This window comes from Schistocerca serialis, chromosome 6, assembly GCF_023864345.2.
Source record: "Schistocerca serialis cubense isolate TAMUIC-IGC-003099 chromosome 6, iqSchSeri2.2, whole genome shotgun sequence".
NCBI classification, from domain to species: Eukaryota; Metazoa; Arthropoda; class Insecta; order Orthoptera; family Acrididae; genus Schistocerca; species Schistocerca serialis.
In genome coordinates this window covers 675,673,807-675,701,505 of record NC_064643.1, presented here as the reverse complement: position 1 = coordinate 675,701,505, position 27,699 = coordinate 675,673,807, and the positions used below count along the sequence as shown (strand labels likewise).

Below are 27,699 nucleotides of genomic sequence, written 5' to 3'. Positions count from 1 at the left end.
AACCCAAAATCTGGTCATTATCAGTTTTGTTTTCAACCTATTTAAACGGCATGGGAACTGTCAATAAGGTTCAAATGGTTCAAATGGCTCTGAGCACTATGGGACTCAACTGCTGAGGTCATTAGTCCCCTAGAACTTAGAACTAGTTAAACCTAACTAACCTAAGGACAACACAAACATCCATGCCCGAGGCAGGATTCGAACCTGCGACCGTAGCGGTCTTGCGGTTCCAGACTGCAGCGCCTTTAACCGCACGGCCACTTCGGCCGGCTTGTCAATAAGGACAATGAATGACAGGGACCAGTTAGTTTCAAAATATACCCCGAATTCACCTACGCAGAGATCCTGGAGAAATGGTATGGACAAAAATGAAGCAGTCAGTTCTCACATTCCAAAGACAAAAGCATAGTACAGACATAGCCGAACAATATTTTATTCTACTTGAGAACCAGCTACAGCCACGCAACAAGAAACCTGACATTTACAGAGAAGGTGAAATTAATAAACACATATATTTACAATAAAAATCGTTGTTTATGGTCCGAATTATAAATCTGCCCAAAAAAGTGGGCCGATATACACTGAAGAGACAAGGAAACTGATACACCTGCCTAATAGCGTGTAGGGCCACCGCGATCACGTAGAAGTGCCACAACACAACGTGGCCTGGACTCGACTAATGTCTGAAGTAGTGCTGGAGGGAACTGACACTATCAATTCTGCAGGGCTGGCCGTAAATGCCTAAGAGTTCGACGTGGTGGACCTCTTCTGAACACCACGTTGCAAGGCATCCCATGTATGCGCAATAGTGTTCGTGTCTAGGGAGTTTGGTGGTTAGCGAAAGTGTTTAAACTTATAAGAGTGTTCCTGGAGCCACCCTGTAGCAATTTTGGACGTGTGGGTGTCGCTTTGTCTTGCTGGAATTGACAAAGTCCGTCGGAATGCACAATGGACATGAATGGATGTAGGTGATCATACAGGTTGCTTACGTACGTGTCACCCATCAGAATCGTTCCTAGACGGATCAGGGGTCCCGTATCACTCCACCTCAACACACCCCACACCATTATAGAGCCTTCGCCAGCTTGAATAGTCCCCTGCTGACATGCAGGGTCCATTGGTTCATGAGGTTGTCTCCACAGGCGTACAAATCAATCCGCTCCACATAATCTGAATCAAAGCTCTTCCTACCACGCAACATGTTTCCAATCATCAACAGCCCAATGTCGGTGTTGACGGGCCCAGGTGAGGCGTGAAGTTTTATATCGTGTAGTAATCAAGGATACACGAGTGGGCCTCCTGCTCCGAAAGCCCATATCGATGATGTTTCGTTGAATGGTTCGTACGCTGAAACTTGTTCATGACTCAGTATTGAAATCTGCAGCAATTTGTGGAAGGGTAGCACTTCTGTCACGGCGAACGATTCTTTTCATTCGTATTTGGTTTCGTTCTTGTAGGATCTTCCTCCGGCCGCAGCGAGGTCGTAGATTTGTCATTTTACCCGATTCCTGATGTTCAGCGTACACTGAGGGAATGGTCGTACGGGAGAATCCCGACTTCATCGCTACCTCGGAGTGCGGACTACAACACTACGTTCAGACTCACATAAATCTTGATAACCTGTCATTGTAGCAGCAATAACTGATCCAAGAACTTGTCAACCGCAGCAGCGAATTCTGGCTGTATTTGAATATGGATGCCTATAGTAGTCTCTTTGGTGTTTCAGTGTACATACTACGCAAGCCGCTGTACGGTGAGTGGTAGAGGGTGCTCCACTTGCATATAGAGCGGGGGAAAACCGATTGTCTGTATACTTTCGTACTTTCACTAATTTCTCTTAACTTATGTTCGTGGTCCTTACGTGAAATGTATGTTGGCAGCAGTGGAATCATTCTGCAGTCAGTTTCAAATTCCGAGTCTCTAAATTTTCAGAATAATATGAACGCGTCATGTCTGTTGTTTCGGAAATGAATGCAAGTGATGTCATTAGTTCTTTCCTACCTTTTTCCTTCTCCCCCGCTCCCCCACCCACATTCAGTTTACGTAATATGTGCCACAGCTGCGGATTGTGCAAGATGTCTGCCCTTGTGGACATGTCCAGAAGAAAAGACACCACACATTCATGTAATCGATTAACGTCGATGATCAGTGACCCAACAGCCTCCGATTTTGATGCGCATTTACTTTCTACCCCCAGTGGAATTTCAAATTAGCGAGCATGGAGGACAAAGACAGGGACTGCCGATATGTGGACTGTGGATATGTGGACAGCGAATAGGTGACGCTGGGTGGGAGGGTGTCAGCCTGGGAGCGTGTAGAGACAGTACGCGCATTTGTGGTAAACTCTGTGTGTGGGTGGTGCAGTGGTTAACTAAAATGCTTAGTAAACAACAGGCACGTTCTGGCACAAATTTTCGCTTGTCGCCACTGATTCCGCAATAATTCTCAATGCAGCTCATGTCATTATTTCCTTTCCTTTCCTTTCTCCCCCCGTCCAACTTCAGTTTACATAATATTTCTCAATAGTATTCCTCGAACAGAACGTCGCCTTTCCTCCAGGGATTCCACTGTGACATTCCAAAGCATCTCTGCAAGACTTGCAAGTTTTATGAACCTACCGGTAACAAATGTAGCAGCCCGCCTCCGAACTGCTTCGATATGTACCCTTAATCTGACCTGGAGCAGATGCCAAACACTCTAGCAGTTCTCATGGATATGTCACATCATATTCGCTGTCTACTTTACAGATCAATTGCACTTTCCGTAAATTTTCCCAATAAATTAAAGTCGGGCATTAGCCTTCCGTACCACAATCTTTACATATTCTTTTCATTTGACATCGTTTTGCAACGCGACGCCCAAGTATTTAAAAGACATATCTGTGTCAAGCAGGACACCACTAACGCTGTAATGGAACATTACGTCATATTCAGCCGCAATAACTTACATTTTCTATGTTTGGAGCCAGCTGTCATTAATCATACCAACCGGAAATCTGTCTAGATTTTGTATCCTCTTTCACTCAACTTCGACAACTTCCCTTACACCACAGCATCATCTGCAAACAACTCCAGATTGATGCCTGCCCTGTCTACCAAATCATTTACTTATTTAGAAATTAATAGGGATCCTGTCACGCTTCCCTCCGGCACTTCAGATGGTAGCCTTGTCTCTGACGAACACTCGCCGTTAGGGATAACGTACTTGATTCTATTAATTAAGAAGTCTTCAACCCACTCACATATCTGGGAACCTATTCCATATGATAACACATTCATTAACATTCTGCTGTGGGTCAGCGAGTCAAATGCTTTCCGGAAATCTAGAAATACGGGGATTACGGAAGTGTCCGATTCCACCCCTCCGCTTTGATCCAGGACTTATCAATATGGCGGAAATGGCCATTCTAACAGTCTCCAATATGTCGCCTATGATGTCATTACAGACACTCAGGATCAAACACGAAAATACATATCAACAAGACAATAACATCACCCTTCAACAATACAATCAGACTATCGGTTCAGCCGCGGGAAATTGGGGATTTTATGAAGGGAAGAAATAAATATAACATTAAAAAAAGACACCCACGATCCTAAAACACACAAAATGTCGAAGAAAAAAAAAATTACAAAATCTACAGGAATCACACACTTCCTTATACTCAAGGTGTAATCAAACACAACATCTGCAAACACAACCAACTCATGAAACTTCCTGGCAGATTAAAACTGTGTGCCCGACCGAGACTCGAACTCGGGACCTATGCCTTTCGCGGGCAAGTGCTCTACCAACTGAGCTACCGAAGCATGACTCACGCCCGGTACTCACAGCTTTACTTCTGCCAGTACCTCGTCTCCTACCTTCCAAACTTTACAGAAGTTCTCCTGCGAAACTTGCAGAACTAGCACTCCTGAAAGAAAGGATATAGCGGAGACACGGCTTAGCCACAGCCTGGGGGATGTTTCCAGAATGAGAATTTCACTCTGCAGCGGAGTGTGCGCTGATATGAAACTTCCTGGCAGATTTAAACTGTGTGCCCGACCGAGACTCGAACTCGGGACCTTTGCCTTTCGCGGGAAAGTGCTCTACCAACTGAGTTACCCAAGCACGACTCTTCGCAGAAGAGCTTCTGTAAAGTTTGGAAGGTAGGAGACGAGGTACTGGCAGAAGTAAAGCTGTGAGGACGGTATGTGAGTCGTGCTTGGGTAGCTCAGTTGGTAGAGCACTTGCCCGCGAAAGGCAAAGTTCCCGAGTTCGAGTCTCGGTCGGGCACACAGTTTTAATCTGCCAGGAAGTTTCATATCAGCGCACACTCCGCTGCAGAGTGAAAATCTCATTCTGGAAACTTCCCCCAGGCTGTGGCTAAGCAATGCTTCCGCAATATCCTTTCTTTCAGGAGTGCTAGTTCTGCAAGGTTCGCAGGAGAGCTTCTGTAAAGTTTGGAAGGTAGGAGACGAGGTACTGGCAGAAGTAAAGCTGTGAGTACCGGGCGTGAGTCGTGCTTCGGTAGCTCAGTTGGTAGAGCACTTGCCCGCGAAAGGCAATAGGTCCCGAGTTCGACTCCCGGTCGGGCACACAGTTTTAATCTGCCAGGAAGTTTCATATCAGCGCACACTCCGCTGCAGAGTGAAAATCTCATTCTGACAACCAACTCATAATCTACGTGCCGTAATTACGTTACACACCACAACAACCTTACGGCATGGGTCAAAGCGGACTGGTAGAAACGGACGCTTCCGTTGACCCGAAATTATGGAAACTGTCTGTTGCTTTTCATCCATGTTTCGCAGTGTATTAAGTGAGAAGAGGCAAGCTGAGTTTTATGCAAGCGATGTTTTCTCTATCAGTGCAAACTCGGAGACAAAACGTTTTCGATTTCAATGAAATTTATTATATTGAAACCCAGGATATGTTCAATACTACTTTCGCAGCAAACCGATGTTAAGGATATTGGTCTGTAATTCAGCGAATCCGTTCTTTTACCCTTCTAATATCCGAGAGTCACATGCATTTTCTTCCGGTCACTATGCACTTTTCGCACGGTGAGAGATCCGCGATAAATACGAGCTGAGTAAGTGGTCGATGTCATAAACTGCTCTTTGTGAAACCAAATTGGAATTCCATCCGGACCTGGAGACTTATTTGTTCTCAACCTCTCAGTTGCTTTCCTACGCTGGAATACATATTACTACTCACCCATATGGATTTCTGTTCGTTGTTCATACGACGGAATGTTGATCGATTTTCCTGCATGAACGATTTCTTAAACGTTACAATTAAATTTTGGCTTTCGTTTTGCTCTTTTCAACTATCACGCCAGACTGGTACATGAGTGACTGGATGGAAGCTTGAGACCAACCTAGCAATTTAATCTCATTCAAGTTGGTACACACAACACACCCGCTAAAGCCAGAACAAGGATGCCTCAGCCTAATCGATTTTCTATCGAAATGTTCGCTCTGCTGATGTGAAGGAGATTCAAAATAGAAGACAATCAGACTTCTCCGACTGCTGTCTTTTTCGACGAATGTAGACTAGGAGGCCGAAACTGCATCAATGAAACCCCCATAGATTCCAATTACACAAAGCTACCTGTGACAGTACTTTATGCAGAAGAACTATATGACAGGAGGTGCCCTCTGTCAAAAAGAGAATGCTGCATATAAAATGTATGACGAAGTCACTCACAGTTCACTCAGGAGTACAACTGAGTCAACATTTACGCAATACTGGAGGAACATCGTACAGCAAAATGTCCCTGCGTCTCATTTTTTTTTTCCTTTTTTATCATCGGAAATCCGCAGCTAATGGTACGAGGTTATTAATAGGACGATACTGGCCAATGAATAACTGGCAGGCATGGACCTGGTCGGACAGATGCAAACACTCTGTAGCAAAGGTTTCTGTGTCGAACAGTCGCAGACGTTTGCTGATAGTAAAAGTTTTACCAAAAAGGATAACGTAAAGCGTTAACACGCGATTCCAGTATTTGGGGAGTCTTGTAGGCCCCATATAGATTCCTGCTTACCTACAAACTTGGATGTACTTATTACACGGTATCACACAGTCAGCTAGGTAAATACCAGACTGATACCAACGAACCGCCTCCTTCACAAAGGTACTCTCATATTCATATGTGTTTCACTCAATACACAGAAACATGGAGTACATGAATTTCGTCCAGTGGTATGTATGGAGTCATAAAGGGCAGCCAGCCACACATTGTCATTAACATTACTTGAAGCCATAAACAACATTTAAGTTCAACATACATGTTAACATTCAACATTTATGATTCACATTAAAAATTCTTAATTTTTTCTCTATATTTACCTTCATCAATTTTTCTTAGCACATCGATTGTTCCAAAACCAAATTAATGTTAATTCCAACATTTATTACATAATACTTTAAATCATCAAATTTTAAATCTCTTGCAGTTAACTCATGATAAATATGATTAAAATTTGTGTCATCTTGTCTGAAATATTTAGAAAATTTAGATTATCTCTAACTAATTGTTTTGGTAATTCTGAATATGTTTTACTTACATAAATCATTCGATTCCTTAATGTCACCCCTTGTAAAATATTCTCTAATGATTTCTTCATTTTTGAGAGAGAAGTCATAAAAATTACTGAATTACCTTCACACTCATCCAATAGAACAATTTCATTCTTATTTTCAATAAAATTAACAATTTTTTTCATAATTGTATCCACAATTTGTAGCATCTTTTGATAAATTATTGATATTTTGGTTGACTTTAACTTTTAGAAAAACATACAAATGATTAATTGTATTCAAGTTCAACTATCCAAGAGTTAGAATATAATTATCAGTCATTAATGTAGTTTTTCCACATCCACTCTGTCCAATTATTGCATGTTGAACAGAATTTAGATGAAGTTTACCATGTTTGATTTTTAATTCTTTTCAGGAATTCTTACCATTGACCCCAGTCTGTCATTTATTTACAGAATTTTTATGAATATACACTCCTGGAAATTGAAATAAGAACACCGTGAATTCATTGTCCCAGGAAGGGGAAACTTTATTGACACATTCCTGGGGTCAGATACATCACATGATCACACTGACAGAACCACAGGCACATAGACACAGGCAACAGAGCATGCACAACGTCGGCACTAGTACAGTGTATATCCACCTTTCGCTGCAATGCAGGCTGCTATTCTCCCATGGAGAAGATCGTAGAGATGCTGGATGTAGTCCCGTGGAATGGCTTGCCATGCCATTTCCACCTGGCGCCTCAGTTGGCCCAGCGTTCGTGCTGGACGTGCAGACCGCGTGAGACGACGCTTCATCCAGTCCCAAACATGCTCAATGGGGGACAGATCCGGAGAGCTTGCTGGCAAGGGTAGTTGACTTACATCTTCCAGAGCACGTTGGGTGGCACGGGATACATGCGGACGTGCATTGTCCTGTTGAAACAGCAAGTTCCCTTGCCGGTCTAGGAATGGTAGAACGATGGGTTCGATGACGGTTTGGATGTACCTTGCACTACTCAGTCTCCCCTCGACGATCACCAGTGGTGTACGGCCAGTGTAGGAGATCGCTCCCCACACCATGATGCCGGGTGTTGGCCCTGTGTGCCTCGGTCGTATGCAGTCCTGATTGTGGCGCTCACCTGCACGGCGCCAAACACGCATACGACCATCATTGGCACCAAGGCAGAAGCGACTCTCATCGCTGAAGACGGCACGTCTCCATTCGTCCCTCCATTCACGCCTGTCGCGACACCACTGGAGGCGGGCTGCACGATGTTGGGGCGTGAGCGGAAGACGGCCTAACGGTGTGCGGGACTGTAGCCCAGCTTCATGGAGACGGTTGCGAATGGTCCTCGCCGATACCCCAGGAGCAACAGTGTCCCTAATTTGCTGGGAAGTGGCGGTGCGGTCCCCTACGGCACTGCGTAGGATCCTACGGTCTTGGCATGCATCCGTGCGTCGCTGCGGTCCGGCCCCAGGTCGACGGGCACGTGCACCTTCCGCCGACCACTGGCGACAACATCGATGTACTGTGGAGACCTCACGCCCCACGTGTTGAGCAATTCGGCGGTACGTCCACCCGGCCTCCCGCATGCCCACTATACACCCTCGCTCAAAGTCCGTCAACTGCACATACGGTTCACGTCCACGCTGTCGCGGCATGCTACCAGTGTTAAAGACTGCGATGGAGCTCCGTATGCCACGGCAAACTGGCTGACACTGACGGCGGCGGTGCACAAATGCTGCGCAGCTAGCGCCATTCGACGGCCAACACCGCGGTTCCTGGTGTGTCAGCTGTGCCGTGCGTGTGATCATTGCTTGTACAGCCCTCTGGCAGTGTCCGGAGCAAGTATGGTGGGTCTGACACACCGGTGTCAATGTGTTCTTTTTTCCATTTCCAGGAGTGTAGATGAGTAGATTATTTCAATTGAGGGATGAATCTTATGTTCTGAAGCAACGATTAACTGTTCCAGTAAGATATTTTAAAACTGTTTCATGGGTTGGCTTTTATTCAACTGTTTTAAAACTAAAAATAATATAGAAAATAATAAATTATATTGCAATGGAGAAATTATAAAAATTTATACTGGCCAATTCAGTTTGAAAAGAATATTAAAATCTGACAATAAAAAATCCAAGTATTTTCACTGAAGCAGATGAAATATTAAATAGAATTGTTATCAAAAGTGATAAAAAATAAATACGGATAATGAAGATTTCATTATCAAGTTTTGGGTTTTAATAATAAGGTTATTGAGCCAAATCAAAAAACTTTTGCTAATAGTATTCCTAAAACCATGAATTAGAATTAATAAGCAAACATTTTAATTTGGCTGATGGAATGCTTGTTAAACATAATGCTTATTTGCATTGAGAAACTAACATTATAGCTTCATTGAAACCAAATTCTGAATATGAAGGTCCTATAATTCAATAAAAAATCCAATTTTAGATACTATCCAAAATTTTGAAATAACTATAACTGATGAAAATGATAATTTGACTTACTTCAATAGTGATTTTCTAAGAATAATAATAAAAATGAATTAATGAATTTTTGTCTTAATGTATCTTGGATCAAAACAAGAGTTACCAATTTTACTTGATTCCTGTTAATGAGAAAACAAAAAATATTTCAAATCTTCCAATATAGAATTTACAATTGATATTGGCGATGGCTGGGTTCATCGTAATCATGCTCAGTTATATTTGAACTTCAGTATTATTTGATATGATGGAACAGATTATCCAACTTGTAATGGAAAATCCAATAATAGTTAATCAATAAATATGTAGCAAAACTGTTCAATATTATTATTCTAAGAAAGGAAATAATATTCAATTCCAATTAAATATCCTTATATTTTTCTTCAGTCCTGATTTCACTTAACTTCTTGTCTTTCAAATGAATTGGTTATTAAAGGTGTAATCTTATCAATGGATAGGTAAAAAGTTAGAAAATAGAAGTTCTTTATCCTGTATAATGATTTGGTGGATTTTTAAAAGTTTATAAAGGAACTATGTTTGAAGGTCATTTAACTATAATTTTTAGTTGGAGTTCAAGTTCTGAAGATTCACTTTTTCCATAGGATGATAAAAATGATACTGGAGTTGAAGATATGACAACACATCCAAAAGAAGGATAAATTCATGTAAAATCGATAGAAATTCGTGTTCTTTTGTTAGTTATGAAGCACAATATTGACTGGAATTAGAACAAGAAAGACTAAAAATCCAGAAATTCTTATTCTTTAATCGAACTCGAAACAGTCGAATTTGCTGGCTTACAGGGAAAACGAAATTCCACTGAACTTGACATGCCTTATTTTATTTTTATGGTTCTCCAAACTAATCGAAAAAATAATCAATTGGTTGATCCTTCTTTGTTCGATCATGTAAAAATATCTATATCAAAATTGAAGAAATGGAGGTTTTCCAAAAGAAATGTGGAATCTTCATCCACCAAGTAACTTCTTTAAGCTTGTGATTCTTTTAGAGATTTTAAAAGAATGGCTCAATTAAATAATTATATTAATCTGAGTCCATTAAATTTATTCAGAATTATCCGATTTAAGTGATTAATATGACTATGAGATTGAATTTTGTAACTACTTAAAAGATAACAGTGAAATGATGTTCATTCTTTAATGAAAATATTCCAAATTATGAAATAGGTTATGTTAAAATTTGTGGTAAAAGGAATTTTACTTATGATTCACATCATGGAATACTTACTGAAAATTTGTAAACTGAAAACTTGATTTTTTAAAAAATGAAAACGCTCTTCAAACACAAGGATTAGGGGATCAATTCAATTTTTTTTCGTTCTTGGTTTTTTAAGGGTCTTCCTTCTTCATTTTACCATTTCCTAAATTTTTGAATTCTTTTCTACATAAATAAAAATATCGATGAATGGTAGCACTGAAAACCTGTTATATGAACTTAACAAATTAGTCATGGTCGCTTGGAAGTTCTTACAAAATTTTAGGACATTAGAAAATATAAACCTTATGTTATTTAAAAAGCCATAATTTTGATAAAAATTTTGAGGAAAAATTTTTATTACTCTTTGATGAAAAACTTAAAAGTACTCTTCCTGATCTTTAGACTAAAATAATTTTTTAAGATGAAGATAAATTAGAGTATACTGATATACTGAAATTTACCTATCGATGTAAAAACAAAACGTAAATTAGACAGTTCATGTTATCAATTTTGAATGAAGTTTTTTACTTTTTCTCTTCTAATTAAAAATTAAAATTTTCTTTACTATGAATTTCTAAGCTGTTAAACAGCTCAACTTTGTCCACAATATTCTTTTCTATTTGGTATTTATGTGGAATTCGGTTTTTATTTATTCAAGAGGGCCAAAAGAATTTTTTTTAAATTTGGGGGTGGGGGAACGATATTTTTTGTTTGGATAAACAAGAAAATGAATTCTCTGATTGCAAACTTGAAATCTGAGCCAGAAAGGCACTTCGAGTCTAAAGTCTCATCTCACTAATGTCGGTGTTGTATCTGTTTTGCTGATGGCAGCACCAGCACTTTTATATCAAACTGGGATCCCTATCTTGCTCATAAAATAGTAGATGTAATATTTTGCTGAAATCAGCATGAGCACATCCTTATCTCGAAGGTCATTGTGGAATCCTGATGTCAGCATCAGCACTTCATTAGTACCAAGGTCATTTCGGGAATCGCATCTAGCTACATACACCAGGAAACAAGACGCTGTACACAAGCTAGATATGATGACACCACGGGAATAGTTTAATATATAGGGCGAAAATAATCATCAAATACAATAAAGTACCTGAACTGACTAAAATCGACTAAATTTTCTCAGTTATGTTTACATTACTGACTTCCAGAAATTCACTTAAGGAGTGCCTCACCAGTCACATTGGTAAATACACCTGAATCTATATATTATTTGGTATGGAATTATTTAACAAGTAGATAGCATATTTCTCTATAAATAATTGAAAACCTTTGTTTGTTTGTAAAATATAAATAAGGCATTGAGAATAAGTACTTGCTGCTGACGAACTTTATTTTAGTACCATCCCACAAACACTAATAATGACCGCTATGGTCGCAGGTTCGAATCCTCCTTATGGCATGTACGTAGGTGATGTCTTTAGCTTAGTTAGGTTTGAGTAGTTCTAAATTCTAGGGGACTGATGACCTCAGCAGTTAAGTCCCATAGTCCCCATGCAGAATAAAGTTTGTTTCACTGACAGTTGCTTACTGATCTGTTAGAACAGGGAAACATAGATCTCCACAACACTGCCAGCAGCACAGTGTGTCCATTCTGATTTGCCCCAGTCTCACATACAAACCAGAAACATTACCAATAAATCATTCCCTTACGTTATTATGTGCTGCAATTTTTTTTTTCAAAATAAGCTACGAAATCAATAACATATGAACACTGCACATGAAATTCAGATACTTTTTTGACTCACTAAACTACAATAGAAATCTACATTAATGGATATCGGATGATCTCTATACTTCTGCGTTGTCATACAGTTCTATAACGTTTCCTAGGTGGGGAAATATGTTCGGTTAGGGATGAAACTTCACATGTAAAACGACACCTAGGGACGTACTATACGATAAAAGAGTGTGGGTTTATTGTGCACAGTGAATGAACTCCAAATGTGGAGGAAACCTAATAAATATATTTTTACTTCAAATCACTAGCCCAGAAGTGAGGTATGTTATTGGTAATCACCTTACACATTTCGGAAAAAGGCCAGGCATGCTACTATGGGAAATTTTTACGTCTTCCTTGGCTGAAGAACATGGCATTATCAGGCTGCAGACCACAATATACGGCTAGAGAATGGGTCTTTTGTTTGAACACAATGGAAGACTTTTTTGGGTATGTACACGATGACTTGCAATTTTGTTTTCAATTAATCTGGTAAGGAATATTAATACATTACTTTGACACATTTTGTTGACCACCCACCACTATCACTACTGTCATAACGTTAATTCGATTGTGTTTTATGTTTTACAACGTCGATACCATCGTCTCTGCAAATCGGCAACGTCATTTCGCTGCACTCTCGCAAAGACACACACAAACACAAACACACACACACACACACACACACATACACACACACACACACACTCTCTCTCTCACACACACACACACACACGCACACACACACACACACACACACACACACACACACACACACACACACACACACAAACTCTCACACAGCAGTGTTGAAGTACCATAACTTGTAAAACATATAGCCAGTTTGCTAAAGTTTTGGCTACTGGGCATCCAAACATGAAAGATGTGGTTAAAGAAGTAATTTTATCCGTGTAGTTAAGGTATACTAGCATCAATGGTTGGTGGAATCTGTGGCGTCTTTTCCAGCTGAGAAACACTAAATTTGGAACACAACTACTTCTTCATCGACATGTACGTATGTGGACATTGCAGAGAATATCATCACTTCAATACGTGTTGTGGCTTTGGTTTAGCATTTATAGCAATGGATTTTGGTCATACAATGATATACTAGCAGAAAATGCCTTGCGTTAGTCGTTAGGTGTTCTTCATTATGTGTACTTAATGCATCATTGTGCTTAGAATGTGTGCGAAGTCTCACATACAATGGATCCTCATTTTTTCCCTTATTATCGTGGACGTCTTTTATATTACAATAACCACGCATTTTAATAAGTAATACACGCAGTATAGATGCGCCAATGCTTTATTTTTGGGCCTTCTTTGTGCTTGTACGGTGTGAGATGTTTCACAATAAATGGAATGTAATTTCTTTAATTTTCGCTATATCAACTCTGCCATTTCCTTTGGATAGGTCACATCGCTCACTGTTATCGCGTTTGGTCATCTGTCTCGTGGGTGTATGTCTTGAAACTGGTCATGTACTTTTGAAGTTACAAGTGATATAAAATCCTAATAAAACATCTTTTTCTGCCCTCAAACACAATGCCCTATTCCTTCCTCACCTAATAGGACATTCGTATGTGTGTGTGTGATTATACGTGTGAGTGAGTGTGTCTATATGGTGGTTGATGTAACTGATAATGTGATAATGGGTATTATTTTGACGAGACATCGTTTCCAAAAATTCAGCAGCATGGATTGAATAAACTTTCAAACATGTAATGCTTACGATGCAGTAGTATTGTAGAATATTGTGAAGTTATAATCCGCCCCAATAACAGAGTGGACAGCATTGTGGTATGTCACGCCAAGGGGCCCGGGTTCGATTCCTGGCGGGGTAGAAGATTTTCTCCGCACAGTGACTGCTTCTTGTGTTGTCCTCATTATCATTTCATTATCATCAGTGGAAGGCAACGGGAAACCAGCACTGGAATCACTTCCCAAGACGCTCATGCGGTGGAACTCTCTGACGAGGGTCCCAGATGACAAGACCTGCCGTGCGTCAGACCACAAAGTTTAAAAAGTGACGTTATAGGGGTCATATCATAATTGATCTGACTTTTACAGCGTTTTTATCTTGTACTTAAACTCAACTAGGCCCTACCTAATCCAAGTAAGCCTAGCTTTGTTTACATTGTTTGTTTACTTTTTACACAATTTAAAATATTGTGACACCATAAACGCGGAAAAAATATAGGAAATACAGTCAACAAAGCTTTAAAGAGCCTTGGCATCATCCGCACATGAAAAAAAGAGTTCCCTGAACTCCTGAACATCGACATTGACTGTGGAAGTTGTATCACAGACACAGTTCCTTTGACTGTTCAGATATGCCACTAAACCCGCACAAAGATGTAAACAGCCTTGCTTGAGTTGCTTCTATTTGACGGAGGGAGGTCCGACAGCTGGTCAGTTCCAGTCATTCCACCAGGAAGGAGATACACGGCTCGTGATGCCTGCAGTTCAACCACGCCTAGACGGTCAATATCGCGGTTCGATTGCGTCCTAGTTGTTACTTTATGCCAGGAGGGTCTCTCAACAATATAGGAACTGTCGACGACATGCCTCGGTCAGGCTGCCTAAGAGCTACTACCGCAGTGGATGACCACTACCTACGGATTATGGCTCAGAAGGTCCCTGACAGCAATGCCACCGTGTTGAAAAATGCTTTTCGTGCAGCGCCAGAACGTCGTGTTACGGTTCAAATTGTGCGCAATAGGCTGCCCAACTTCACTTCCGACGTCCATGATGAGGTCCATCTTGGCACGCCACCAAGCAGCGCGGTACGGATGGGCCCGACAACCGCTCAGGATTGGTATCACGTACTCTTCACCAATGAGTGTCGCATATGCCATCAACCAGACCATCCTCGGAGACGTGGTTGGAGGCAACCAATCATTCTGAATGCCATAGGCACACTATCCGCAAGTGCAGCAACTTGGAGGTTCCCTGCTGTTTTGGGATGGCATTATGTGGGGCCGACGAACGCCGCTGGTGGTCAAAGAAGGCTCGGTAAAGGCTGAACGATACGTGTATCTGATCCTCCGACCAATAGTGCCACAATATCGGCAGCAGACTGGCGAAGCATTCGTCTTCATGGAGGAGAATTCGCCCCGCCATCGTGCACATGTTGTGATTGATTTCCTTCAGGATAACGACATCGCTCGAATACAGTGACCAGCATGTCCTCCAGAGCGAACCCTACCGCACATGCGTGGGATAGTCTGAAAAGGGGTGTGTATGGATTACGTCACCCACCAAACACTCTCAGCGATCAATGCCGAATCGTTGTTGAGCAGTGGGATAATCTGTACCAACAGTGTCTTGATGAACGTGTGAATAGTGTGCCACGATGAATACAGGCATACATCAATGCAAGAGGACGTGCTACTGGGTATTAGAGGTACCATGGTGTGTAGCATTCTGGACCACCACCTCTGAAGGTCTCGCTGTATGGTGGTACAACATGCAGTGTGTGGTTTTCATGAGCAATATAAAGAGTGGGACTGTTGTTTATGTTGATCTCTACTCCAGATTTTTATACAGGTTCCGGAATTCTCGGAACCGTGGTGATGTAAACATTTTTGATATGTTTGGTTCTGGGAGCAAACATTTGCAACTTTCGATTGCAAGTAGCGTAATAATCTTCTAAATTAATTAGGCTGATCAGATTAACTTCACGCCATTCATTTCTCAAGTCTATCTTCTAAAATGAAACTTATTAGGCCTATTTTATAACTTTGTACACTAGTATGGTGACTATGTATATATGTGGAAATTAACATTACAGCATTTGATCTTTCTTTACTTTGCAGACGTACTTTTGCTGACATTTTAAAGTATTATGATACCTGACAATCATGATTTACGACTCTATTGCGGCTTAAACCACGCGTTCTAAATAGAGTGAATAGTTATCGTTTTTAACAGTGGATACACCGTTCTCTACACTGTAGCAATCTGTTAACGACAGTAGGAATCTCATGGTGCAACAAACGAGCAAGGGATATTTTCTACAATGCTGGCATCCTTGTCAGTAAGAAACTATGTACAAAGTTTGAACCAATCTCGTATCAGAGCAGTGTGGCCATCTTCGTGTGACAATAAGCAACTACTATGTGAAACAGAACTCGATTTTATTTCCCGTTTTCGGGATTTGTTGGATAGTATGTAGCTTAAACTTTATACAGGACGTTACAAAAAGGTACGGCCAAACTTTCAGGAAACATTCCTCACACACAAATAAAGAAAAGATGTTATGTGGACCTATGTCCGGAAACGATTGATTTCCATGTTAGAGCTCATTTTAGTTTCGTCAGTATGTACTGTACTTCCTCGATTCACCGCCAGTTGGCCCACTTGAAGGAAGGTAATGTTGACTTCGGTGCTTGTGTTGACATGTGACTCATTGCTCTACAGTACAAGCATCAAGCACATCAGTACGTAGTATCAACAGGTTAGTGTTCATCACGAACGTGGTTTTGCAGTCAGTGCAATGTTTACAAATGCGGAGTTGGCAGATGCCCATTTGATGTATGGATTAGCACGGGGCAATAGCCGTGGCGCGGTACGTTTGTATCGAGACAGCTTTCCAGAACGAAGGTGTCCCGATAGGAAGACGTTCGAAGTAATTGATCGGCGTCTTAAGAAGCACGGGAAATTCCAGCCTATGACTCGCGACTGGGGAAGACCTAGAACGACGAGGACACCTGCAATAGATGAGGCAATTCTTCGTGCAGTTGACGATAACCCTAATGTCAGCGTCAGAGAAGTTGCTGCTGTACGGGGTAACGTTGACCACGTCACTGTATGGAGAGTGCTACGGGAGAACCAGTTGTTTCCGTACCATGTACAGCGTGTGCAGGCACTATCAGCAGCTGATTGGCCTCCACGGGTACACGCCTACGAATGGTTCATCCAACAATGTGTCAATCCTCATTTCAGTGCAAATGTTCTCTATACGGATGAGGCTTCATTCCAACGTGATCAAATTGTAAATTTTCACAATCAACATGTGTGGGCAGACAAGAATCCGCACACAATTGTGCAATCACGTCATCAACACAGATTTTCAGTGAACGTTTGGGCTGGCATTGTTAGTGATGTCTTGATTGGGCCCCATGTTCTTCCACCTACGCTCAATGGAGCACGTTATCATGATTTCATGAAGGACACTCTACCAGTGCTGCTAGAACATGTGCCTTTACAAGTACGACACAACATGTGGTTCATGCACGATGGAGCTCCTGCACATTTCAGTCGAAGTGTTCGTACGCTTCTCAACAACAGATTCGGTGACCGATGGATTGGTAGAGGCGGACCAATTCCGTGGCTTCCACGTTCTGCTGACGTCAACCTTTTGACTTTCATTTATGGGGGCATTTGAAAGCTCTTGTCTAAGCAACCCCGGTACCAAATGTAGACAGTCTTCGTGCTCGTATTGTGGACGACTGCGATACAATACGCCATTCTCCAGAGCTGCATCAGCGCATCAGGGTCCCATGCGACGGAGGGTGGATGCATGTATCCTCGCTAAAGGAGGGCATTTTGAATATTTCCTGTAACAAAGTGTTTGAAGTCACGCTGGTACATTCTGTTGCTGTATGTTTCCATTCCATGATTAATGTGATTTGAAGAGAAGTAATAAAATGAACTCTAATATGGAAAGTAAGCGTTTCCGGACACATGTCCACATAACATATTTTCTTTCTTTGTCTGTGAGGAATGTTTCCTGAAAGTTTGATAGTACCTTTTCGTAACACCCTGTATTTAATATTTTCGCATTCCATATCCGTAATTTATATCTTATAAGAAAACGTCAGTTTGTAGTTAGATATAGTGAAATATGCCAACTACTTGTTCCAATATTCCGTGGTGAATGACATGTAGCTTCGAATGCAATTTACCAACCTTGCTGGTGATCTAGTACGTAAACGAATTTAAGGAAGTCGGTAGTTCAAATATAGTTGGCAAAATCTTAGTACTTACCCATAATTTACTTTTGTTGATGTTCATCTTATAATCCATATTGAGGAAAGTATCAATTTCATTCCTTAACTGTTCCAAGTCCTTTGCTGTCTATGTAGGCAGTACAATGTATCCTGCAACATTTAAACTGTTTAGTTCTTCTCCATGAACCTCTATTCCCTTTCCTAATTCCTTGTTTGTTTCACTCACAGCTTGCTCAGTGTACAGACACGCTACAACCATGTCTTAGTCGGCCGGAGTGGCCGAGCGGTTCTAGGCGCTTCAGGCTGGAACGGCGCGACCGCTACGTTCGGTGGTTCGAATCCTGCCTCGGGTATGGATGTGTGTGTCGTCCTTAGGTTAGTTAGGTGTAAGTAGTTCTAAGTTCTAGGGGACTGATGACCTCAGATGTTAGGTCCCATTGTGCTCAGAGCCATTTTTTGAAGCATGTCTTATTCCCTTCTCAACAACTGTTTGGATGTGTTGTCCTTCGAGAGTTATAACTGAATTCTATCTTTGTCCAATGTATTTTATCCCCACTTCTTTCAAAGTATTAAGTAATGTACTCAACTCAATATTTTCAAAAGCTTTTTCTCAATTTCATATTTATGCAGACGTAGGTCTACTTTTGTTCCGCCATTCATCTATTACCTGTGGGGTAAGTATAGCATCGCATGTTCCTGTATTTCACCAAAAGCAAAACATATCTTACCTGACGCCGGCTCCTGCCATAGTTTCCATTCTTCAGTAAATAATACGTGTCAGTATTTTGGCAACATGATTCATTATACAAATGTTTCACTAGTATTTGAACCTGACAGCAATGCTTTATTTGGAATTGGTATTAGTATATTCTTCCCGAAGTCTAAGAGTATTTAGATTGCGTCATATATCTTGCACACCAAGTGGAATTATCTAATCATGACTTGCTCTCCCAAGGACATCAGTAAGTCTGGGGGAATGACGTCTATTCCAGGAATTTTATTTTCACTTCGGTCTCGTAGCTCTCTCAAATTCTTCTCCCATTTCATCATCTACTACTTACTCTTCTCATTGTACAATAGTGTCCTCGAGTTTGTATCCGTCATACAGACACCATATATATCCCCTTACCCTCAGCTCTTTTCTTTTCACCAAACGTGTCTTTAATTTTCCGATAGGCCTCATCAATCTTCAGTCCAATACTACGTGCTATTACAGCCTTGCAATTGTCCTTCTGCCATTAGAACTCTGCCATTTTGCGCGTTCTGTCCATCTGTATTCCGTAGCCATCCCTCCTCTCCAAAATTTTTACATTCTCTTCATTCGTCATTTACATCAAAATGCAGGCATTCCTATTAGTCCTTATGTTTTTCCTATCTCATCAGATGTTTGTCTTCAAAATGTCTTCTCTCAAAGCGAGCCACTTGCATTCTATTGAATATCCCCCGCCCCCCACTACGCCCCAACAGTTTCACTCAATCGTTCCGTAATGTTTCCTCTGCACCTCTCAACAAGCTCACATTCCTTCAGTTTATCCAATTCCCTTACCTTTTATTTCCTACTATCTTGCAATTTCTTCAGTTTCATCTGTATTTCATAATCGCCAATTTCTGTCAGAAGTCAAACCTGCCTCGGCAAATATTTTACGAGGGTAATCCGAAAATTAAGGTCTCCTACTTTTTTTACAAGCACGTAGACCTTTTTATTTCTACAATGGTTTACATTAGTTTACAGCTTGAACATTTAGCTATTTTTCGACATAATCACCGTTTCAGTCTATGCATTTTTGTAGACGCTGTGGCAGTTTTTGTAAGCCCATGTCAAACTAGCTCACCGCCATGCTTTCAGAAAGTTGTGAACCTCTTCTTTAACCTGGTCGTCAGAACTGAGTCGCTTTCCGGCGAAATGTTCTTTTAACTAGTCCAGAAAGCTGTCCTGTTATGTTGCAAGGTGGTGAAGAAATGCGCAGGAAGCATCAACTCGTGGCCGCATGTGGTCTTCAGTCAGCATGCGTGGCACACATTTTGCGCACATCTTCCGGTAGTTCAACGTTTCCGTTAAAATTCTATGAGCGGTGCTTCGGGAAACCTCAGGAACCAACGCGCAGAGATCATCCAGGGTTATCCGCCGATCTCCATGCATGCTTTGCTCAACCTTCAACACTGTCTCCTCAGAAATTTACGGTCCCCTGCTACTTTGTTCGTCGTGAACTTCGGTCCGACCAGCTGCAAACTCTCTACATCACTTACGAACATTTTTGACTTCTTTGCGCGACTCACCATACACTTCCGTCGATTGGTGATGGATTTCTATCGGCGCAGTGCCCTTTGGGTTCAAAAACCGAATAACTGCGCACAATGCGCACTTGGGAGTAACATCCAACGGGAGCTCCATTCTCATCGGCTGCTAAGCCAAGACTGAGCGCCTGAACGCGGGGTGCGCATGTTTACGCACAGCGCGTGAAGCACTCTTCATTAGTGTGACCAGCTGCCCCACAGACAGAGTTATGTACTTACAAAAAATGGGGGACCTTACTTTTGAGATTACCCTCGTACATTTTAAAATATAATTTTAGAAATCTCTCTCTTCCCAATAAATAATTAATCTGAAACCCTCACTGTCCCCAAGTCTCTCTGCCTTACACTAATTTCTTTCAAAATTCTTAAACTTTGTTAGCACTGATTGAATTATGTTGTGTGGAAAATTCTATCAAGCAGCTATTTCTCCGTCTCTTCCGCTTCCTACTACCGAATTCCGATACCCCATCACAAAGACATTTTCATCTCCCTTAACAATCTAAATTTTTTTGTCTCATCATTGATTCTTTCAGTTTCTTCATCATCAGCGTAACGAGCTGCCAGACAATCTTACTAACGTGCAGGGTGTCTCTAGGTATCTGTCATGGCTACGATAGTGTGTTGCCTCTTTCGTCCATAGAAGCTTTTCTACATTACTATTTTCTTATCCTTAGTTTGACTTACACTTACATTCATTCATTCATTCATATCCGTGTCCGGTCAGCATTTTCAGAAGGTAGCAACTCCGATGGCCTTGTTATTTCCCTCTGTCAGGTCCTGTGTTGTGCAGGGTTGTTCAAGTTGAGGAAAATTTAGCACGTGGGCCGGGTCGTGTGCCGTTCTGCACTCGCAGGATGTATCTCCATCAGCTGGAAGAATTCCCCATTTTCGCATGTTAGACTTGCAAAGAGGAAAGCCCACCCTAAGAAGACTGAGCGATCTCCAAATACGGTAGGGCAAGTCATCTCCTGGAGCTAGCTGTTCCTTCATAGGGATATCAGGTGGTAGTTGGCTCTTCCACCGGGTGCTGCGGTTAGACTCTGGTGATTAGTGGCTGAGTCCTGTCGATGAAGCTCTTTCTCGACTTCAGTCAACGGACTACAGCCTGATGATCATGCGGTGGATGTCGGGGATCAAAAGTTTGCTTAGCCCTCTCTACATCTGCAGCAGCAGCCCTCCTAATAGTGGGAGGGGGGGGGGGGTGGTGGAAGCTATTCCAACCATCAGGTAGAGTGTGTCGACTGGTGTTGGCTTGATACATTCCGACAAGATTCGGACTGTCTCATTGATTGCAATATCAACCTGTTTGGTGTGAGAGGATGCACTCCACACAGGTGAAGCATACTCTGCAGCGGCCATACACACAGCAAATTGTCAGGACGGGAGGACTTGCTCCCCAGCCGGTGGTTGTGAGCTTCCTCAAGATATTATTCCGTGAACTAACTTTCAGCCTGGTGTTACGGCTATGTTTCTTGAAGGACAGAGTTCCATCAAGGGTAACACACTGATACACTGCATTTGAACAATGCTCCACTGGTTTGCCTTGCCATGTAACGTCTAGTTCCCGCCGAGCTTCTCTATTCTGCATGTGAAATGCACACACCTGAGTCTTGTGGGTTTTTGGCTTTAGATGATCAGCTTCGTAGTAGGAGCCAAGCGTATCTAGCGCAGATGTCAACTCTTCCTCCACTTCTTCAAACGCCTTTCCTTGAGCAGCCACTGCAGTATAGTCTGCATAGATGAACAGCCTGGAATTTTCAGTCATAGTCTGGTCATTAGTGTAAACATTGAAGAGCACAGGGGCGAGCTCTCTGCCTTGAGGTAAGATATTGTTATGTATGCGCCATCTGCTCTTCTTACCATGGAGAGAGACTTGGAATATTCTGTTCTGCAGGAGAGTACCTATAAGGGATGTTAGTTGGTAATTCTTGGTGAGTTGGTAAATTTTCCTCAGAAACTTCATATGCAGCTGTTAGGTCGACAAAGGTCACTCCTGTTAGCTTACCCTGTTGTAAACCATCTTCGATGTGTTGAGTGAGGGTCAGTATCTGACTGCAGCACGACTTTACAGGTCGAGAGCCAGCTTCTTGAGGGATAAGCTTTTCTTCGCGGATGTCTTTCATTCGGTTAAGGATAGGAAGCTCGAAGACCTTGAAACAGTGGCATAACAGTGATACTGGCCGAAAGTTTTTAGGGTCGTTTGGTCCCTTACCGGGCTTAAGTAGTGCAACCACACGAGCTACCCTCCAGAGCCTGGGAGTATGGAACCTTGATACACATTCATTAAACATTCTAAGCAGCCATTGCAGAGTGGTACGGCCGAACTTCTTGATCTCTTGTACTTTGATGTTATCGATGCCAGCAGCTTTGCTATCTGATTTTGTATCTATAGCCCAGTCCTCTCCTGATCAAAAGTCTTCTTGCCAAAATATTTCACTGTCTTTCATTGTGTCTAACTTACAAATTTCGCTTTTTTAACTTCTCTCGACTCCCTACCGGTTAATTGCTAAAATATTTCACACTGCGACACGTAGAACGTCATTTCTCTTTCTCATGATACAGCATCCACCTGGAGATTCGAATAGGTGACATTTCGTCTAAGAGAGTGGCAGCAACACTGAATGATACAGTGGAGCCACGTACCATTTCTTTCAACATTTAGAGGCCATGTTCACTATTGTTACAAGGCTAGTTTAACTTTTCATCCAGACTGGTTGTAACACTATAGCTCTAATGCATTACGGATTTATTTTGCTTTTTTGCTTTGGTTTAATGTTACATCGTTGAGATTCTGTAAATGTTGTTAGATTGCATCGATAACACAAAACCGTATACTCCTTTCTTTGTAAAAACTTTGATGTCACGGTTTGATTCTATGCAATGTAGTATATCTGTCATTTAAATTCTTTGTCTCAATTGGAGGGAGACAAAACTTACTGCACGCATTTGGAATTTGTTTATATAATTTTGTTTAGAACTATCTATATGTGCAAATGTTCTGTTTTATTTAATGTATTTGGTTACTGTTATGTAAACTGCTGATCCTCGCTTAGGGTTCTTAGTTATTCTGTGTATAAGAGGTTGTGTGGTTCCCCTCGGGAACGGAACTGTGTAGTGCGCGCAAATTGTCGTTGGCTAGGTACAAAAGGTGGAAACAAGAGTCAGTCGGGGACGAGCTACCAAACCGTGCACTGCCATGTAAAAGTTGTATATTGTGCTGGTTCCGAGACAGACTTATCCTGCCTCTTACAAATGCCTCGGATGGATGGATAAATAGCTGAAAAGATTCTAGAATTGGTCTCCATCATCGCCACCAAGAAGAGACAGAGTTCAGCAATTCTGCCTGCAAATCCACCTTCCAACATGCAGTTGCCACCACATTGCGCAATCACTGTAACGGAGTACTATGATGATGTGCAGTGAAGGATCAGCTTATTGGATGTGTTAGAGTGCTCAAATATAAGGTAACTTATAACTGAATTTATGTACCTACCTTGAATTTTTCCCCATCACAACACCTTTCAGGTTCCTCTCCATTTAAACTATGATTACCAAATGTCCTAGTTTATGGAAGAAATAAAAGCCTCAGCACATTAAATAATGTTGTTTGATCTTTGGTAAGAAGGGAGTGTTCAAATTTACTGTGGATTTAGAGAAATTGTGGGAGGTAGTAAATGTAGTCTTTTGAAAGCCTCCCAGGTATGGAAACAATCTAATTTAAAGTTTTGTGGAGTTTCAATGTCTCTAATTAAATCATTTAATTGAAAGTAGAAGATTGTGGTAATAAAGACAATTTGCAGTTTCTTTTAAAAATTAAAAGCTCTTAAAAATGAGGCTTATAAAGTGTTGCTTAGTTAATGATCATAGTGCTGCCTGTAGTAAATTTTAAAAGATGAGTCAGTTTCTTGTAACTTTGTCAACATTGTGTCTCACTGTAGTAAAAGTCGTGAACTGCATTTATGGAAAGTTATACACTTATGCTTGATAAGCACTTGTTTCTTTTTGGTATTGAAAGTGCATATTAATAGTGTAATAAAATCCACAGTTTATCCTTTACCACTATTTATGAAAACAATAATTTCTTTATTCAAAAGACATTGAGAAGTAACTTGTTAGTGAATTCTATTTAACTTTCATTCTAAACAGAATAGTATTTAGTTGAGGGATACTTAACCTGTGACCAGTTCGTAATTTTGCAGTGAACCACATTTATAATTTCATGCCAGCTAGGAAAATGTTTGAACAATAATACTGAACCTATGTCCAATTAATGATTCTGCAGTGTATGTTAATAGTAATGTTATAAAGACCATTCAGTTTGAACAAGCCCTGAAAGTAATAGTGTGTTTCTGTGTCTGTTATATTTTTGCAAATAGTTTGTGTTGCTCTAGCTGTTAGCTTCAATCGTACCGTAAACATATGTATGTGTCGGAGTTCATTGCACTCGCGTGTGGCCAAGTATAGTTTGTGTTTGTCCGTTAAAGTTACTCATACCTGCTTTCTTAAACGAGAACGTTAATCTTTCTCTTGCCTAATTAGCCTGGCGACCGTTTTCCTTATTCTGTTAACAGTATAGCTATGCAAAAATATGGTTTGCTACTGTTCGAATGTTTACGTAATTCTGACTTTCATTCCTGATAAGCCATTTCCGTTAGGTACAACATGGTCAACCTAGCAACATTCCTCTCAGAGGGTAACACTGTTCTCTTACGTTATACCATAATTGCTTTAATAAGATAGTTTTATTTCACATCCTGCCTCCAGCTTGGAGGTTATGGTATAGCTGTAGCTGACAGATGTGTTATATGGTGACCCTGCTGCTACTGAAAGGGTGCTACCCCTTTTCAGGAACCACGGTTTAATCTAGTCTATTCACAGACACTCCTCCATTGTGGTTGCACCTACGGCACGTCTATTTGCATCATTGAGGCGTGAAAGCCACAGCACAACGGCCAGTTCCATGGTCCATGGATGAGGTCGTAGAGTCATAAACATCATGATATACTGAAGTTCACACTAGCCCTAAATATCAGAGGTAGAAAGAATAAAGTTGATGTGTTGATATTTCATTCAGAAACTGCCATCACGTTTCAAGAAATGGATGGAATACACTAAAAACGAGCTCATGAGGATCTAATTGGAAGAGAATGTAGTCAAAGCAAAGTGACTGTATAAATAACAGCAATTTAGTGAAAAAAATTCTGTTCAGAGTTTTAGTTGGCATATATTTTGAGAAGCACCATATTTTAATATACAAATGAATATGGTAGGTTCTGCTAATTATCGTGTTTCCTGAAATCAGACAGGAGAATATATCAAAGAACGGACAGATTACCGAAGGGCTATTGATCTGCACGGATCTCTATAAATGTTGCGAACACTAACGCGCCCTTCATTAATATTTCGCTCACTCAGCTCATTTCTAATAACCCGCTGATAATCGTATTTGAATACCATAGCCCCTCATAATATATAATGACACACGGGGCTTATCAGAAAATTAAGCACTACTCTAATAACTATGCAACAACAACTTCATAATTAAAGGTGTTCAATTACGAAACATAATTTGAAAACCATTACTGTAGTATTTACCTGTTCCATGATATCGTGCACGCACCAGCAGTAAATAAATATTTGGAAAACAAGCATAAGCAGGTAAGTGGCAAATTTTGAGGCCCATAGCAGACCGTTGGTGTCCTGCAGAAAAAAAGTAAATCATTATAACACTGTAACTCATTATATGTACTCTGGCCAATTCAAAATATTCGTTACTTCAGGTGAACCTGAGAAGAAAACACTTACTGTGGTTGTATGGTATAAGTTCACGCATATGACAACGATACCTGCTAGGAACTGTGTGAGTATTAGAGGACTCACTATATCCTCCAGATCTGTCACAAATCTGAAAAGACATCCAGTGTTAATAATCTGCAGTAAAAATGTAATCAGATTTATGACAGTAACCTGAGTTAAATGCGTACGCTATGACACGCTGGTGGTCCTGAATACAATTTACACAGTGCTGATGCATGTATTCAGTCCTAGCAACGTCCATCATAATCATCTCGTGGTTATCTTCTGGAGCTGCAGGTGTTTTGTTTCGCTGGTACACCTGAGTGCTAGGGTTGCTGTAATTTGTTGTAGCAGTCACGAGAGAAAAACGAATACAAACGATCTTCAGCAGAGCTGCAATGTGTATCATAACAGAGGCAAGAAACAGATCTAGTCCCCAGCTGGCGAGGAAGCAGTAGAAGATAACGAGGCATTGCGACACGTACAGCATCTCGTAAATAGGACTGTCGCTCGTATCCAACCCGTACCACGCCACTAGTGGCAGTTGCTTGTTTGTGGCGTCTCCTCCAAGAAGCAACGGATTTAAGACCCAGCCTGTAGAAGAAGCGACGCCGAATACCAGCATGACGAGTGTTATCGATCTGGCGAGCCTGTGAACGAGGTGTAAACGTTTAGGAAGTTCCACAAAAGCTAGGCACGTGCGGAGGAAACATTTCCACATGAATGTCACAGCGCACTATCCTTCACACTCTACTCTGATAACGATCTCTCAACAGTCAACATCTAGCAAGAACAGATTATTTTTTCTTTTTCGCCTGGGAAAAGGAGAGTTGCAACTGAGTATCCTGTATTCCAAGATCGTTTTGAACTTTTGAGAGAAGGTCTCGTACTGTAACGCTAGGGCAACTTAGCATATCTGCGAACGTATGATAATAAACAGACTTCCGGGCCACACAGGCCTTGAGTGAAAGATTCTGCATCTCATTTCAGTTATCCCAACACAAACACACGAAGACAAGGCCGTGTGCAAAGTCTTGTTCCACCAAATAATAAATATAAGAGACGAGTTGAGGAAATATGAAAATACGGTAAATGAATGAGAAAGAAAACTAAATGCAGACGTACATAACATATGAATGCATGAATGCCTAAAGGAAGGAGGCTGCCAATGGGAAAATTGAAGATATCATTAAATCAAAATTTACAGAATTCTTGGAAGAGCCATCCGTGACAAAACAATTCCACCTCATATTGAAGACATGTGAGACAGATTAAATAACCTTAGACATCGATTAGAAAGCTTTTGTTCCAGTTCCAAAGAGGATAGGTGCGAACATTACGGATCCATTAGCAGAAGGAGTTACGGTGGATACATACTAACGAGAAATATGTACGGATGGAACAAGCGAGGTAAAACCGACTCTACGGAGATAGGGTTAAGAAAACCAATCAGCAAAAAAGGGTGAAACTTCGAGAAAGCTAGCCATTTGTAATGACGAAATGCCAGGAAAATCGAAAAACAAACATCAGCTGAAGAACCCGAGATAGAAACCAACAGGCAATATGTCATCCAGAGGAAACGCTATATATTATTTAGCAAACCAGATGTCTTTCTAGATATCATGCACTATCATTGAGGTCTGAGTTTTGGCATATAACCTTTTTAAGGTAATAACTAACAAGAAATATTTTGCAGTCA

At 41.1% G+C, this 27,699-nt stretch overlaps 1 protein-coding gene across 1 annotated transcript in view; it reads right to left on the bottom strand.

The window, feature by feature from the left end:
* LOC126485026 (uncharacterized) overlaps positions 1-26,625 on the bottom strand; it is a 48,613-nt gene extending 21,988 nt beyond the window's left edge. Inside the window, exons 1-3 of the mRNA XM_050108631.1 lie at positions 26,224-26,625; positions 26,085-26,135; positions 25,800-25,904 (exon numbers count right to left, since the gene is read on the bottom strand). Of these exons, the coding sequence (XP_049964588.1) occupies positions 25,800-25,904; positions 26,085-26,135; positions 26,224-26,625 (558 nt within the window). The remainder of the gene's footprint in view (positions 1-25,799; positions 25,905-26,084; positions 26,136-26,223) is intronic.
* Between the last annotated feature and the right edge of the window lie 1,074 nt (positions 26,626-27,699).